The sequence below is a fragment of the Thunnus thynnus genome, chromosome 9, assembly GCF_963924715.1.
Source record: "Thunnus thynnus chromosome 9, fThuThy2.1, whole genome shotgun sequence".
In the NCBI taxonomy this organism is placed as follows: Eukaryota; Metazoa; Chordata; class Actinopteri; order Scombriformes; family Scombridae; genus Thunnus; species Thunnus thynnus.
Genome location: NC_089525.1, coordinates 10,979,072 through 10,992,399, shown reverse-complemented (window position 1 = coordinate 10,992,399; position 13,328 = coordinate 10,979,072). Strand labels below are relative to the sequence as shown.

Sequence of the window (13,328 nt, the reverse complement as noted above, 5' to 3'; positions counted from 1 at the left end):
GATACACACACATACACCTGCACACACACACAAATAGCTTACACTGGCTCATGTAGACGAATGCATGGTATATAGGAACACCCAGCACCAATCTGTCTTCTCTCCTTCTCTCGCTGTTCTTCAGGGTGTGAGGTGTGGCACCCATTATGCAAGCAGGCAGCGAGGGCAGAGAGGAGACTTAGGGTGAGATAGAATTTGAAATGACAAAGTTAAAATAAAATGAAAACTGCAATTTCCTCACGGTGTGCTCTCTCCGCTCTCTACTTTTCTTTGTGTGTCGGTACCTCACAGCACAGACGCCTGTCGGAGACCTCCATCTCTCCTCCAGGCTCCTCCATTGGCTCTCCCAGTAGGGTTATATGTGTAAGTAACCTCTGACTTTGCAGCAGCTTTTAGCTGCTACTGCACTAACCCTAAAATTGCTACACCAAAAACACAAGCACCAAACATAGTTTTGAATAGTTAAGCACCAACCTGAGAGGCTGCTCACTCCCTTGGCCTGTTCACTCCTTGTGTCCTTACCTCTGTCGTCATTAATGATGTGTCAGGATTAAGAAAGAAGAAAGAAACAACTTTCTAAACACTTGTTCTTTCTTTCATCCCATGTTTCCTCATCAAGAAATCAAGATTAACACAATATTTGTGTGTTATACTGTATTTGTGATGACAATCTTCAGGCATCAGTGCTCAGCAAGCATTAATTTGGTGATTTGTAGTTCAAAAGCCTGAATGTCTAGGTTAAAATTGGGCTAAATTTGCTTGAAAGGGGATTTTTTTAACCTTTAGGTTGCATACAGCTGCAATATTCCAATGGCTATATTTCACCTTGAAGAATGTTCCAACTACACTGTGAAATACAGTCACTGACATGCTGTCAAAACATGTAAAAAATTTAACTTTGTGGATGCTGTCAACTGTTTTCATAGGGACTATTTCTTTGATAGACAGTAGTTCCAATGAAAATTGTTTACAGTGGGGTACAAATGTGGGTTATCCACAGTAACTTGGACATTTTTCTGGGAAAAAAACACATTTTTCAAATCTGTAAGCACCACAAACAAATTTCTATTCACTTTCATTGTGTGTTGGGTTGCAGAAGAAATCTCAGAGACAGATATGTCAAAACCTGGACAGATATAACCAAAACTATCTGCATGAGTAGATACACCCAGAGGTAAATGAGAAAATTTGTGATCCAATCATTTTTCATCTCTAGATGTCCTGCAAAACAACAAATCAATGCCTTCCAGTTGACCATATTGGTCAGAAAAAATATATATAAATAACTGGAAACTAGTTAACATCTCAGGTTAATGTGAAGGCTTTCACTCAGCCTCCTGCAGAGTTGGACCAGTTCCATTTGAAAAAACGAGACTTCAGCCAGAAATGAAACAGTGTCCAACTGTGCTGCTTGGCAGACTGCTGAGTGTTGCTGCTTGTTGGCAGTATTAGCATGTCAAGGGTTGTCTGCATGCAAGCAGGAGTCACTGCTCTCTGCTCAGCCCTGCCCTACTCTGCTCTCATCTCATAATCAATGACCTTTCTGTTTAAGGTGATGGATGAGGGAGAAATGCTGTGTAAGCACGCTTGTCGTCCATACTGTCTCCTCTCCCTCACTCTCTCTCTAGTTCTCTTTGCTTCCTCTGCTCGCTTTCTCACACATGCTGAGCTCCTGAAGGTCAACAACTTACATTGCTGTCAGGTTTTTGCAGCGCACATGTGTACTTTTGATGAGTGCACACACACATACACACACACGTGTACTACATGCCACATCAGCTCTTTTGGCGCTTCGCTCCTCTCACCGCCCGCTGCACGTTCTGCTCGCTGTCACTGGTGGAGTTTCCATTCTACTTTGTTACTGTGCATTGTCCATGTGGTTGATGTTGGGTCTCGTTGTTGTTGTCTCTGTGTTTGGTGGGTGTATGTGTGTGTGTGTCCTCTCTCCAGGCCAGAGTGGAGAATGAGATCCTAGATTATAAGGACCTAGCTGCCCTGCCAAAGGTCAAGGCCATATATGAGGTCCAACAGCCAGACCTCATATCCTCCTCATACCAGCCCTTCCACAGATACAACTTTGATGACAGGCTAGACACTTACAGCTATGGGGAGGTACTACTGCTACACACTCCAGGCCAAACTAAGCACTGGTCTCATTATTGGTCTGTTTTTGGGAGAAACCGTTTTTTTAGTTTTCGGATGGTGCATTGCTGTAAATAACACCTGACATTTGAACTTATCTGATAAGAAGTTGTGTGTCTTTATCAGATATAAGTCATATGGTATTTGATGGGCTCTTTATTTTCAATTTTTTAGACTTTTTTAGATTAAACTCTCATAAAAAAAAACAATAAAACAAAAATCTGGTCAAATATGGGATTTAGAAACTTACATACTCTGGTGCATAATTAGGAACTCATTTGCATTTTCTTACCATTTTTATAACCAGAAGCATTTACTGAGCTGCCAACATCATTAAAGGACATTGTTTGCTGTAAACAGCAGTGAACTTTGTCCTTATACTGTACTGTATGTGCAGGGACATAAAATCAGCCAATCTTTTATATGTATATTAAAAATTTTGGGTATTTTTCGGTAAAATGTGTTAACAGTTGAAAATGATGAGCCTTAAGTATGTATGACTATGTTGTAGTATTTGTTTGAAGTTCCAGACCGGTGGATTTTACTGCATGCATTCAGGAAATTCACATTATTTTCTGGTAAATGTACAAATACTCCATACTTAAAGGAATAGGTCAACATTTTGGAAAGTACACTTGTTCACTTTCGTGTCGATAGATCGATACCACTCTCCTGTGTCCACGCCAAAAGATTGGTAGTGTGAAGCAACAGCTAGCCTGTCTATGTCCAAAGTAAGAAAAAAAATCTGCCTACCTGCACCATTAAAGCTCACTAATGGACATGCCTGACGAAAAAAGTCCCAGCCCGCAACTCCCTGTAAAACCACAGCTTGATGATTTTACATTACAGTTTGTGTATGTTAATCAGAGAACTTCAACCAAAATGTCAAACTATTCCTTTAATTAACTTTAAAATGATTATAAGTCATTACTTTGTCCCATGCAACAAACCTCACTAATCATCCATCCAATGTAGGATAAAACAGAGCATAGATCAAATGTAAAAAGACAATCTGGTCTTTCCTTGTGGTCTTGTAAATACATGATATACTGTATAACATATTATTTTTCTTACACCACTGTGCTCCAGTATAAATAACAGCTCTTCTCTCTCCACTGATTCTCCAGTCACTTGGGACACTCTCTCCCTATTCTCAGGTAAGAACACTTCCTCTTAGCGTGAGTAGCAGCTCACTTAAAACAAGTTTAAACAAGTGTGATGTTGTCATTTCGACCTGTCGTAAAGCTATTTGTCTCTTCTTCGCCCCCCTGCTCCTCTCTCACCTCTTCCGCTTCTCCTTTATCTCTCTAGGACTACGACAGCCTGGATGTGAAGCAGAGGCGATGCTCCAGTCCAGGTTATATTGACTCCCCGACATACGGTCGTCAAGGCATGTCACCCATCATGCCTCGCTCTCCGCAGCACTATGGCTACCCTGGTGAGTCATATGGCATTCATTCCTGGTTGTCTGCTCATATTAGTCAATTGGGGGGAAAAAATTAAGTCAGTCATGTTGCGCTTAATGTCAAATGAACATAAACTAAAGAGTTTGTGGAGTTTCCGGGCCCAAGAATGTTTTAATTTTGTAGATTCTAGTTAAGTGAAGTAAAGAAAAGTTGGACATTTTACAAATAAACATGCTTTTTCTCTGGCAGAGAGTGAGATGAGAGGATCGATACACCTCTCCACATGAGAGCGTATCGATCTTCTTCATCTAACTCTCAGCGAGAAAGCAAATAAGTGTATTTCCCAAAATATCGAACTGTTCCTTTAAGAGAGATCAAAGTGCTCGTCATCTCCATCTGTTTTTCATCGCCACTATTATACTGGCAACAAATATGCCCTCATTTAATATCAGCGGTGACAAAAGATTAACAGATTCACCACCTCAGGGCAGAATGTCTTTCACTTCACTTCTAATACTTGTTTGGCTACCACACATGTTGCTGTTGCTCTTTGGCTGTCATTTCATTTAACTCTTACACATGTGCATTGACACTGTAAATACTATCATAAGAAGCCTGTTACTACTGCTTTGTCACTACACAAGTGGAAAAGTTAATGTCAATATCACTTTGTAACTTGAGTGAATGTTTGGGGCTCTTGGGATTTCATCTGTGTGGATGAGACTTGTGTTTAGACTTTCCTTCATGCTCATGTTTCCTTTGCTGTGATTGGCTGTGGCTGGCTGCAGGCTCTGAGAGTGGCAGAAGCTCACCTTATTACGGCCAAGAGGGGCGGTCAAGCACACCCACCACAAACCAGCCCCCTAAACATTTTCATGTACCAGGTAGGACTACTCATTGCACCGCTCAGAATCTCATAGATTAACTCCAGAGAAGGGGGTGGGGGGATTTCATCAGCCATAATTCACTAATACAAATCATTCAGCAAGGTTATTTTAAGTTCCGTGGGAATGAGGGGTTGTGAAAATGTGGCTAAGTCATATTTTTATACCGCACATAATTGCTCTGGCATATTCTTCCCCTCATACTGCACCTTTATCTTCCTTTATTGCCATCCCTCCTACCTCCTCCTTCCTCCCATTCCATCATCCCAATAGAAACTCACCTCCTCTAGCCTCTCCTCCTTTCACTCCTCCACGTTTCACCTGTCCATCTCCTCTTTCTCTCCTCAGCTACAGGGGACCCCAACATCTACAGGAAGGCTCCCATCTATACGAGAACGGGTACAGTGCAGTTAGCCCCGCCTTAGCCTGCCTGTCCTCCTGTCAGTTTAGTCGTGCTGTGTTTGAGTACCCGATATAGACGTGTTTACTGACCTATTGATGTTTTTTTCAGCAGCCCCTCGTGATTTAGTATCGATTCGTATTGATGTTCCAGTTATCATTGAAAGTGAACCCATCACAAACAAAAACAGATAAATGGAAAGGACCAATACTGTGTTAGAGAAAGCACGAAGGAAATAGAGTTTGACTTGTGCAACTTGTTTCAAATTTGAAGATAATCAATCAGACTTATTGCATTAGTGGCTGATTGTAAAAGAACCATGTTCAGTGTGCATGCAACAAGCTTACTAAGCGCAGGCCTGCTTCTTCGTGCGGTTCCCGCAGCACGACAGGTTACTGTCTGCAAATAGGGTTGGAGCAGGCCATGAATGAAGTGAAGGTTGCTCAGGCGTGACAAGTGTTGAGTACATGGGACTCTGAGGACACACAACTCACTAGAATAGACCAGAACAATGGAACAAAGCACAATGGCAAACTGAATTATGACTGGAATTTATATTTGCTGTGGAGACTTCTTTTTTATTTCTCAGCCTGGACTTGTTAGCCAGCTGTCAGTGTATGATTTAAGGAGATGAGATGCTACTCGGGTTGTTTTCAAGCAATAGGCTGCTGTTGTGTTCACTTTTGCAGAAAACAGAGGGAGTATGTGAGAGGGCAGTCTGATTTCTTAATTGTGTGGATTTATGTTGTCGCTCAGTCAAATAGCACAGCGATGTGGTCAGCACAGTTATTTTTGCCTTTTTTACAAGTAATTAAACTTAAATGCACTTCAGCCATCTGGGTAGCGTGCTTCAGTATAAAAATCCAGAAGAAAAAGATTCACCACCCCCACGTCACATGACATTAGTAAAAGGCTTTTAACTCTCTGAAGAAGATAGTTTATCTGTCTTGTTGTCCTGCATGTTCCTCTGTTCTGTTTGTGTTGTTCTTTGTGGGCTAGTTAGTGAACTGTGCCGACCTGTGAATAGACATTTTCACCCTTCTATAGTATGTTTCTCAACTACAATTAGTACATCACTGGCCGTAACGACAGGTTTTTGCATATGACGAAGAAATTCAGCATCTACTGTCAATGACAAGTTTGAAAACCCTTCAGCTTGCATTGTTAGAACACTGACATTCAGTAGACACTTCAACATCAGTCACATTGATCCTTCTGGTACTTAATGTCTTCCTAAACAGCTATTGATTATTATTTTCTCTTATTTCAGCACTAAACACGATTGATGTGAATCCAAAGCCACAACAGACACATGTGAAGTCGTGTTGGCCTTTTATGTACTATTCAGCTAACAAGTTTGCTACCTGTATAGACTAGAGGCTGTACAATATTAAACCCCTGTCTTTTGGCTTTGTCCTTGCGCTCTGTATGGGTAGCAAAGCTCTCACATTGTCACATATCCCATGGGGACGCTCCAATAATCTTTCCCTTTTCTTTTCACCTCTTTTTTTTTATTGCATCCAATCACTTTTTTTCACACCCCTCCACAATTCTGCTCCACTTTACCCGGTGACCTTGCCACTGTAAGTACCTCCCTCCTCTCGCTGTTTCGTTCTCTGTCGGTAGATAGATATTGTATGTATGTCTATGTTTGTGTGTACAGTATGTGTCTCTCTTCTTGTGTTGGTCATCCCATTTCAACACTGTACAACTGTACTGTACTTCCCCTGACAGAAGTCTCAATCAGCTGTCACTATGAACGTGTGTGTACATGTGTATAGGAATACAGTGGGTCATGGATCGGGGCAGGCGTGGCTAATGGCTAACAGAGTGAAGAGCGATCTATCTGACATTACACTGCATGTCACCCCATTGACTTCCATTGACTGTGCTTTAGTGCAGAGTGACATCAATATCATCGCCTTGCACCACTCATGAAATGACTGCGTGCCTCAGGCTGAGCAGTAACTGAACTCATTTTAATGCTGGTTATTTTCATGCTATTGGCTGAAATATTGATCTCCTCTGACAGGAATAGTGGGAGGATGACTGTGGATATGTGGCGTAAATGTACTCCTCTTGCTGTACATCATGAACACATTTTTCTCCTGAGCGGTGCGCTGTCTTAAAGGAATAGTTTGGCATTTAGGGAAATATGCTTATTTTTTTCATTGAGAGATCGATGAGAAGACTGTTTTTTACCACTTTCATATTGTATCTGTCTGTTAAGCTGGAGCCAGGACACAGTTAGCTTAGATTAGCATGAAGCCTGTAAGCAGGGGGAAACACCTAGCCTGGCTCTGTCCAAAGTTTTTAAAAAAATCAATTAAAGCTCACTAGTAAACACAGTGACTCTTCGTGGTGTCTTGTCATTACTGTGATGTTGCCAGGTAGCTAGCAGAAAATACAGGAAGTGCTCCTAGCCAAGGAATAGTGTGGCATAAACTACAATTTGATGTTTTTAGGAGATATAATATGTTGAATAGTGACACACAGATATGAGAGTGGTATCAATCTTCTCATCTAACTCTGGGCAAGAAAGTGAATAAATATATTTCCCAAAATGTCATACTGTCCCTTTAAAAGAATTACCGGTTACGTTGGTCCTGTCTGCTTCCCTTTTCTCTCCTGACTCAATCCATTCCTTCACAGACAATCATTTGGACTCAGCCACTAAAAGCAGGACCAGCGAGGACATCCTCAGATCCTCCAGACTGTCCACCTACTCTCCTGAGCCATACACCCAGTCAGAGTCTGACTACTACCCGTACACCAGCTCCCCCAAGGGTAGGAAAGACTTATTTCACCAATTTTGAGCAGCAAGCTGCATTGGAAGTTGCATTTTTTTTTCATTTTCCACCGGGCCAAATGCATAGGAGTACAGTTCATTTTGTAACTCTGTGTTGTCATATTTATTCACTCTTCCACTCTGTTACTGGGTTCCACTCTGAGCTCTATATTCACACGAGGGAATCTCTTTTATCTCTTTCCCCTCTCAGCCTATCGGGTGCCGAGAAGACGGTTCTCGACAGGAGGAGATGAAGAGAGTTGGAGTCACAGTCTTCAAAGAGTAAGAGCTTCATTATTCTCTATCTCCTTTTCTTCAACATCGGGTACCAGTCCCCCCCTACCCCCACCCACCACCCCCCTTACCTCAGAAACACCCATAAATAATGCACTTTTTATGGTATGGCGCCTAAACTATCCTCCATTTCTCTATTTGCTTCTCTCACCATCTTGCATTCACTGTACAATAAATTAGCAGTTTTCCCTAATGTCTCTTTCTTCATTCTTCCCCTATTCTGCCCGTTCCCTCACTCCCTGTGCCTCTCTCAGATTGGGAGTGGCATCGGGAGGATGATCCTAAAGGAGGAGATGAAAGCCAGATCTGGTTCCTATGACAACGACCCCTGGGGCAGTGCGAGGAATTCTCGTAGTGGGAGCAAGGAAACACTCAATACTACAGGCTACGGCACCACGGCGTACAACAACACTGTCAACGGATGTAAGGATCCACCCTGCCCCCCACGCATCTCCCCCCTTTGTCTCTTGTACTTTGTGTTTCTGCAAGTTTACGCACCTCTGACTGTATATCTGTCCCAGTAACTGTGCAGCCATGTCTGTGTCCCTCCCATTGTGTGTGTATATGTCACCACAAGAGCTTATTATGAGTTTCAATATCTGCTGTTATCAAGGTTTGGGGCGAGGGCAGTGAGGTTGTGGATGCAGGTCAGGGAGGAGGTCATGGCTGCTGCAGGGGGTGGGCGGTTTATAAGATGGAAAGATGTTGAGAGGGGAGAACAGCTGCTGTCAAACCTGTTGTAGACCAGCAGCAGCAGCAGCACATGTGGCCTGTCATTGTTTTGGGGATATCTGATCACACACTGATCTGAACGTTTCAAGCTACTGAAAACAGAATGTTCAACCACGTGTGCAGATGTTCGAGATGTGATGAAGCAGGAATGGAGGGGCCTAAAGCTACCAGACTTGTTTCTGTTTATTAGGCCAAGCTTCACTGATCATGCAGCATACTGAGACTGTTATTTTAGCCCCTGAAATTCAGACACCAGCCTCCTTGCTTCATCTCTTTGCTCCCTTTTTAGGTGCTTCTTTTCACTTCCTTGCTCCATCTATTTTGTCATCTCCCTCATCGCTTCGCACGCTTTTTCCTCCTCCTCGGTCTCCCGATATCGCTCTCTATATTCTACTCTGTTAACTCTCTGTCTATCCATCCATCTATCTGTGTATCTATCTCACTCTCGCGCTCTCACAGCTGGTGTCCCATATCCTGGTTTATTTATGAGCAGTAAGATCTCTCATTAAAGCTGTTTCTCAGATGGGAGGGGACACAACTGAATAGCACTCCGTTGGCTACACTTGAAAGGCAACAAAGGCTTGTAACCGTACAAGCTGTGTTGTGATGGTAGATGGTGAAGCGTGCAATGTGTCTCTTTCTGCTTTTGTGTTTGTATGTTGTTTTTTTATTATGATTCCTCTCCTCCTTCCCTAAACCAGTCTTGCCTGGCCTCTTTCTGCCTTCCTGCACCTTTGATGTTTTGTGTTCTTCGCTTCATGGGTACCCAGTGCACTCCTTTTCTTGTTTCTTTCTCAATCCTTCCTCTAACTAGACAGATGCCTGTCAAATATCTATAATAATATTCCTTGAATATGTTTTGAGGAATTTCGAGGAGGGCAGGTTAAACATCCTGTAATATTTGTTTGGTTTTTTTGCAATTAGAAGGTGTCATGTAACTCTATGATCTTTTTTTTCTTTAACAGCTCCTCGATCTCAGTACAGCACTGATAGCGGTGAGTTCATCATCATTTCATTAATATCCTGAAATGCCAGCACATACTGTAGATCACCTCAATTCACTGGTCGGCAAGTTTCTAGTTCGATTAAATACTCGCTGTTTTAAAATGTTTTTGAGTGGAGGCTGTGATTTGTACTCAAATTATGTATTTGTGCTGAATTCAAAAACCCAACACCCACAAGGCTCCAGTTTTATATAGTGGGCACATCTGGAATTTCAGAAACATCTTGTTAGTGGTTAACGCCATCTTCTGGCGCTGACTTGGCACTGATATATGATTTCAATGGGCCAACATGTGCATGTGCAGCTGTTTGAAAATAACTGGAAATTTAAGTCACTGTTGGCTTGACTATATTAACAGTTTAATACCGTTTTCTGTATTTTAGATTTTGTTTGTAAGTCAGCTTCGCTACCAGGATATGGACGCAACGGCATCCAGAGGGTGAGACATGGCATGATTAGATGTTAATTTATCATACGTGTCTGGGGCTTTTGATGGATCTGTTTTATTAGGCAGTTGAATAATATCCTTCTGTTATTACTCTTTATGTTTACATATGTATAAGCAATATTTTAGTCTAAACTATGCCTCTTTCTATTCTTGTTTAACTCATTGTCCCTCTTTGCACCTGCAGCCTCAGAGTGCAGACTGCTACCAGTACCAGTATGACAGTGAGGTCAACTGGGGAAGCAGAGGTAATTTAATATGAATTTAAAACATGTTCTTCACATTAATGTAAGTTATTAATCTTTCTCTATTGTACTGACTTAATTCTCTTTCTCTTTACTCCCAGCAGAATACAAGGTAAGGTTTTAACAGAATATCTTAAATAATTCATTCCATGTAAGTTAGCCTACATGTAGCGTAACCCCAGTGTTATTTTTAGGAAATCTCTGAAGTGAGATAAAGCATGACTTCCTCTCTATTCCCTGCAGATTTACCCCTATGAAGCACTTATTGTCACCACCAGGGGGCGCAACAGGCTGCCCAAAGACGTAGACAGAGCCAGACTAGAGGTAAATTATGAATGTGTCACTTAACTGTGGTGGGAGGAAGTCGTCCCTGGTCGAAGTGTAAATAATGGTGAAGTGGAGGTATATGAAGTTGGTATGATCTTTTAACAGTGTGTCTTCTCTTTGTCCCCGTGTCTCCCAGCGTCACCTGTCCCCAGAGGAGTTCGTCCAGGTGTTTGGCATGACCATAGAGGATTTTGACCGGCTGGCTCTGTGGAAGAGGAACGAGCTAAAGAAACAGGCCCGTCTCTTTTAATAATGTACTGACGTCTGTTGAATACTGCCATAAGTACAGCAAGAGACTCGACTAACTGTAGGGAGGAAAGAAAGACATAGGAAGACTTCTACTCAGTTTCACTGCCATGGCTGAGAACCTGTTCTAGATCTCCTCACATGACGAACCAAATTCTGGTCACACCAGCGTGGACCTCTGGGATACAGAGGGAAGGCCACAGAGACATTATGCACAGACAGACTGATAAACTGTTACATGGTTGCCAGTGCAGCTGTGTCTGTGTGATGGAGTGGTGTGTAAGCAATAGGCGCGGATGCCATGTACAGTAGTGTTGTGCTTTTCTTAAGCCTGAAGGATGGGTGAAGGCATGACTGTGCCCCTATAAGGCCACATGAGGGGATGTATGTGACCAGAGCCGCAGTACTAAAACACAATGAGGAGAATTTTGGCTTTGCCTTATTTGTTATGCTCTCTTAGTTATGAGTGTGCAGCACCAGCAATCTGAATGAGTAGAATGTAGTTACAGTATATCATTTATGACACTTTACCAGTGTGAATGATTAGATGACAAAAATGAATGAGTGAGAACACATTTTGCTTTGGTTCATAAGGATGCATTTTGTTTACCCATTCCCCTGTTTTTGCTCTCTCACACTAAATACTGTGTTCTCTCTGGTTTACATTGATTGATATAGAAACAAACAAGAAGCAATGGGAAGTGGACAAAATTTTTACAATTGTATGTGTGAACTGCATTGATTTATTTGAACATGAAAACCAAAGTGAGAATGCAAATATACAGATTAGCAGATCACTTCCATGTAATGTTCTGGTTACATAGTTAAAGGCCACCAATAGATACAGTCACTGTGCAGCTGTAAGGTAACCTATAAGAATGTGCAATCCAGTAGATTTAATAGATAAAAGAAAACACCAATTCAGTCCTCTTGTTCATTTTCCAGCTCATTGCAATAGGATGGTGACTAAATGTTTTAGAAGACAGTAGTCACCCATACATGTACATTCATTATTATTTATATTCTTTTAGAATGATAATCCAATAATTTTGTAGCTACAGAGATTATAATCACTCACAATGAAATGTTCTGCAAGGTATTTAACACACTGACAAAGATCCAGGGTTGTTGAAGACTTTCCTTTGAATACTGTTATTTTTGATTTTGTCACTAAAAATTAAACTTAAAAACAAATTCTGCCTCCTTTGTTCTTATTTATAGTTGGGAAACATCACCACACGTAATATATACTGCATATTGGTAAATAGGCTTATTCGTTTTCTTGCTGAGTAGACCTTTTTCATGGCAGACATTTAGACTTTTCAAAGCAGGAAAAGCACAAGTGGAATTATTATCATTAATGATGGCTGTATTGCATTTAGGTGAGCCAAATTTGTAATTAAAAAAATGTAATTTAGGGTCTTATGTACACAATAGTAAGCATGTAAAAAGTATTAGAAATTAGTTTCAATCCACATTCGAATTATTGTCATTTAAGTTTTTGTAAACTTTCCTGACACTGGGTTAGGGCATGCTTCAATATTTATTATGAAAATTACGAAATAAATTCCACGAACCAATCATATATGACATGACGTGTTGTGGTAAGCGCATTGTCTTATTTCGGGTTGCCAGAGTTTCTGTGTCACTGGTAGTGTTTCTGCATCTCAACCCAGTTAATTTAGCTATATTCTTTGTTACATTACATTTAAATGTACACTAGCACTCTTAGCTCTCTCCTTCTTTTAGCGACTTTCTCGCAAGTCACATACTTTTCAGAACTGCTACTTACTTTAGCTTAGCAGTTAACGATGGCTTCCCTCTCTCCCTCTCGCTCTCCTGCTCTCTCTTCTCGTCTTATGTTTAGATATTCCCCTACATGCTTTACTAATAATGGTACATGTAATAAATGTAGAATATTTACCGTTTTGGAGACGAGGCTCAGTGAGTTAGAAGTGCGGCCCCTCATGGAAACCCAATTGTTAGCTACTGTAGTTAGCCAGCCCCCAGTAGCCAGTGCGGGTGTTAATCTAAATGTGATCTGCCATGCCTACATAGTCTTGGGAAATGGTCTAAACGGTGAAAAGTGCTGTTTTTTGAACTAGGTTTTCTAGTAGTTATGGACCTTTATTTTCACTCAGATTTTTGTGGCAGTTTATGAGACATTCAACTTTGATATCATATGCATTTTTACTGTTTCAAGCCAAATTTGCAGAGGCTTTAATGGTATTAATTACACCTCTGTTTTTCATGCTCAAGTCAACACTTCTGCCGGGAAAAGGGTCTGTTAGATGAGAAAATCAATCACTATATATAACTGTTGGTGCCAGCAGTTAGACTAGCTTAGCATAAAGACTGGAATCAGGGAGGAGCAGCTATCCCAACATAACCTCCCTAAATGTCAATTTTTTGTTTT

At 41.3% G+C, this 13,328-nt stretch overlaps 1 protein-coding gene across 1 annotated transcript in view; it reads left to right on the top strand.

Annotated features, from left to right (window-relative positions):
* The window catches only part of ablim3 (actin binding LIM protein family, member 3), a 48,454-nt gene extending 36,348 nt beyond the window's left edge, over positions 1-12,106 (top strand). Inside the window, exons 8-23 of the mRNA XM_067598800.1 lie at positions 125-183; positions 292-363; positions 1,951-2,112; positions 3,270-3,299; positions 3,454-3,580; positions 4,337-4,432; positions 4,781-4,831; positions 7,503-7,619; positions 7,832-7,902; positions 8,169-8,337; positions 9,612-9,641; positions 10,033-10,088; positions 10,282-10,342; positions 10,444-10,451; positions 10,583-10,663; positions 10,803-12,106. Coding sequence (XP_067454901.1) covers positions 125-183; positions 292-363; positions 1,951-2,112; positions 3,270-3,299; positions 3,454-3,580; positions 4,337-4,432; positions 4,781-4,831; positions 7,503-7,619; positions 7,832-7,902; positions 8,169-8,337; positions 9,612-9,641; positions 10,033-10,088; positions 10,282-10,342; positions 10,444-10,451; positions 10,583-10,663; positions 10,803-10,916 — 1,304 coding nt within the window. The 3' untranslated portion in view covers positions 10,917-12,106. The remainder of the gene's footprint in view (positions 1-124; positions 184-291; positions 364-1,950; positions 2,113-3,269; positions 3,300-3,453; positions 3,581-4,336; positions 4,433-4,780; positions 4,832-7,502; positions 7,620-7,831; positions 7,903-8,168; positions 8,338-9,611; positions 9,642-10,032; positions 10,089-10,281; positions 10,343-10,443; positions 10,452-10,582; positions 10,664-10,802) is intronic.
* Positions 12,107-13,328: the final 1,222 nt, after the last annotated feature.